The sequence below is a fragment of the Limulus polyphemus genome, unplaced genomic scaffold (genome assembly GCF_000517525.1).
Source record: "Limulus polyphemus unplaced genomic scaffold, Limulus_polyphemus-2.1.2 Scaffold577, whole genome shotgun sequence".
Lineage (NCBI taxonomy): Eukaryota > Metazoa > Arthropoda > Merostomata > Xiphosura > Limulidae > Limulus > Limulus polyphemus.
The window spans coordinates 479,834-482,233 of record NW_013666187.1 but is presented as its reverse complement, the minus strand read 5'-3'; the positions used below and the strand labels follow the sequence as shown (position 1 = coordinate 482,233).

The following is a 2,400-nucleotide window of genomic DNA, read 5'->3' as shown; positions in this document are numbered from 1 at the left end:
TTTATATATATATATATATATATATATATATATAAAGCACAAAAAAGTTTTTCTGTCCATTATCTAACTACTCCTAGGTCACTGGGCCACTCTCAACCAAACTTTGTGGGATGACAGTTTGGAACACTGGGCACATTAATGACAGACTTAACAGCCCCTTCCACCCCCATTATTGCTGTTATTGAGCGTTTATTATCTTTGATGTAAGTTAACGTTAACTGCATTCATAGATGGCGCCACATCTTTACAACAAAAAAAAATTATTAAATTTTCTATAACATTACATAGAGGCAGGGTTTGGGGAAGGAACACAAACGGTTTACATATCTCACAGAATGCACTAGCACTCTCTATGTAGGAATGCCATGAAAAAATAAGGCTAATATAAAGAGCCATTTCTTGAGTTCTACCCACTTTCTACTTTGTCTTGTGACCTTTCAACTTTGACCTGTAAGACGCTTATGCAGCCAACGAACATCAATTAATTAATCATGTGAAACACTGTGGAAGGACATTAAGAGCTGGGTGTTGAAAGCAGGTAACAGAAAGCACACCTACCACCACTACCTCTTCCTACAAAGTCAACCTGACCATCGCACAGTGTATACCATGTTTTAAGTATATACATAATGAGTTCTTAAAGCTTATACAAAAACTTTTGGTGAGGTAATAGTGGATAATTGTAAATACTGTAATAATATGTGATGTTATAAATAAGTTGTGTGAAAGTTAGGATTTTTGTGTTATTTATGATAGTATCCACCCTCACATTTTTAAAAATTCATAACCTAGCTTGTAGCAAATTAAAGCATTTACTTTGGGATGGATAGAAAACAAATCAATAAGTGTGTTGTTCACAGGCATGACTTCTTGGAACAGAGCAAAAATGAAAATTGGAATACTTTTCCATTTTTCTTTGTGATTACACAAAAAAACAATGTTTGAAAATGACAAAATATCACTTCCAAAATATTTTTAAAGTTAAATATTGCTGAAAGAGAACTAGGATTATTATCTATTACTTATATTTAAAAATTTAATATGCAGATGACACCTAAAAACTGCTCTGTGATCCAGAATGTAAATGGCATAAAGTGCAAATGACATTCCAGTTTGTGAAAGCTATGGGTAATTGATTATTTAGTGAGTATAAATTACATAAAATTTAAAATTACTTTAAATTTCTTTATGTAGATAATGGATTAATAATTAGTTCAGTGACTGTAACTGACATAAAAAATTTTACGCTGCTGTGCCATTTTCTGGCAGGTAACGAAGAGATGATTCTTTCTATGGCTTAAAACGAGGAAAGCAACACTAATAGATTGGCAACAATGTTTCAATAACAATGCCTGCAAGTTAGGGAAAAAGAATGCAAGAAAAAATATTTTTGGCAAAGTAAAGTACCAACCTCCAACGATGAGTTGACAATGCAGGCCAATAATCAATTGCTTGTGTGATAATAACTGGTTGCAGCTGCTTCATGTAAGTAGCTTCAAATGTTTCTAGAGAAGGAGATGCCACCTGGAGTACTTCAGCAGACTTGTTGATAAGTGGAAATTGGCTTTGTTTTATGTATTTTGACTGGAATATTGAAAAAATGTAAAATATCTAATGAATGAAGGATAAAAAAAATTAACAGACAACTAAAGATTATACTTACTATAAAATTTTGAAAATAACATAAGATATGAAAAAGCAAAAAGGTGTTTTTTTTACTTGGATCTTCAGTTTTTACTAAAGATGATTTAAGCAATATTCCTCATCTTGATCAGTTGACAGGTGGAACAAGATGATCACATTATTCTGAGCTTGTTACAAAAAAAAATTATAAAGAACAATAAGGCTCCTGGGCCAGATAATATTTCCAGTAGGGTTTTGAAGGAGGTTAGGGGTTGGATATGTGAGCCACTTGCTACTATTTTTTGTAAGTCCTTGAATAGTGGGCTGATGATTGGAAATTGGCTAATGTTACTCCTCTTTTCAAGGGAGTGACAAAAGTTGTCCCAGTAATTATAGGCCTACTACTCTTACATCAGTTGTGGGAAAAGCTTTGGAAAATCTGATAAAAGATGCTTTGCAAAGTCGTTTAACAAAGTTCAGAATTTTATTGGATAGTCAACATGGCTTCACTAAAGGAAAATCTTGCCTAACAAATCTTTTGAGATTCTTTGAAAAAGTTACTGTTTATGTAAATGAGGGTAAGGGTATATATTCAGTATATCTGGATTTTCAGAAATCTTTTGACAAGGTGCCACATAAAAGACTTGCATAAAAAAAATTATCTCTATAGGTGGAGAGATAAGTTAGCTAATTGGATAGAAGAGTGGCTGGATGGAAGAAAGCAGGGGTTTTTTTTGAAGGGAGTCAAGGGAACCTGATTAATGCCACATGTTGGGT

The 2,400-nt window shown here is 33.0% G+C and overlaps 1 protein-coding gene across 4 annotated transcripts in view; it reads right to left on the bottom strand.

Moving 5' to 3' along the window:
• LOC106459220 (lysine-specific demethylase 8-like) overlaps positions 1 to 2,400 on the bottom strand; it is a 33,016-nt gene that overhangs the window by 4,997 nt on the left and 25,619 nt on the right. For all 4 annotated transcript variants that reach the window (XM_022385663.1, XM_013918825.2, XM_022385664.1 and 1 more), the window contains one exon: positions 1,412 to 1,584. In XM_022385663.1, the coding sequence (XP_022241371.1) occupies positions 1,412 to 1,584 (173 nt within the window). The remainder of the gene's footprint in view (positions 1 to 1,411; positions 1,585 to 2,400) is intronic.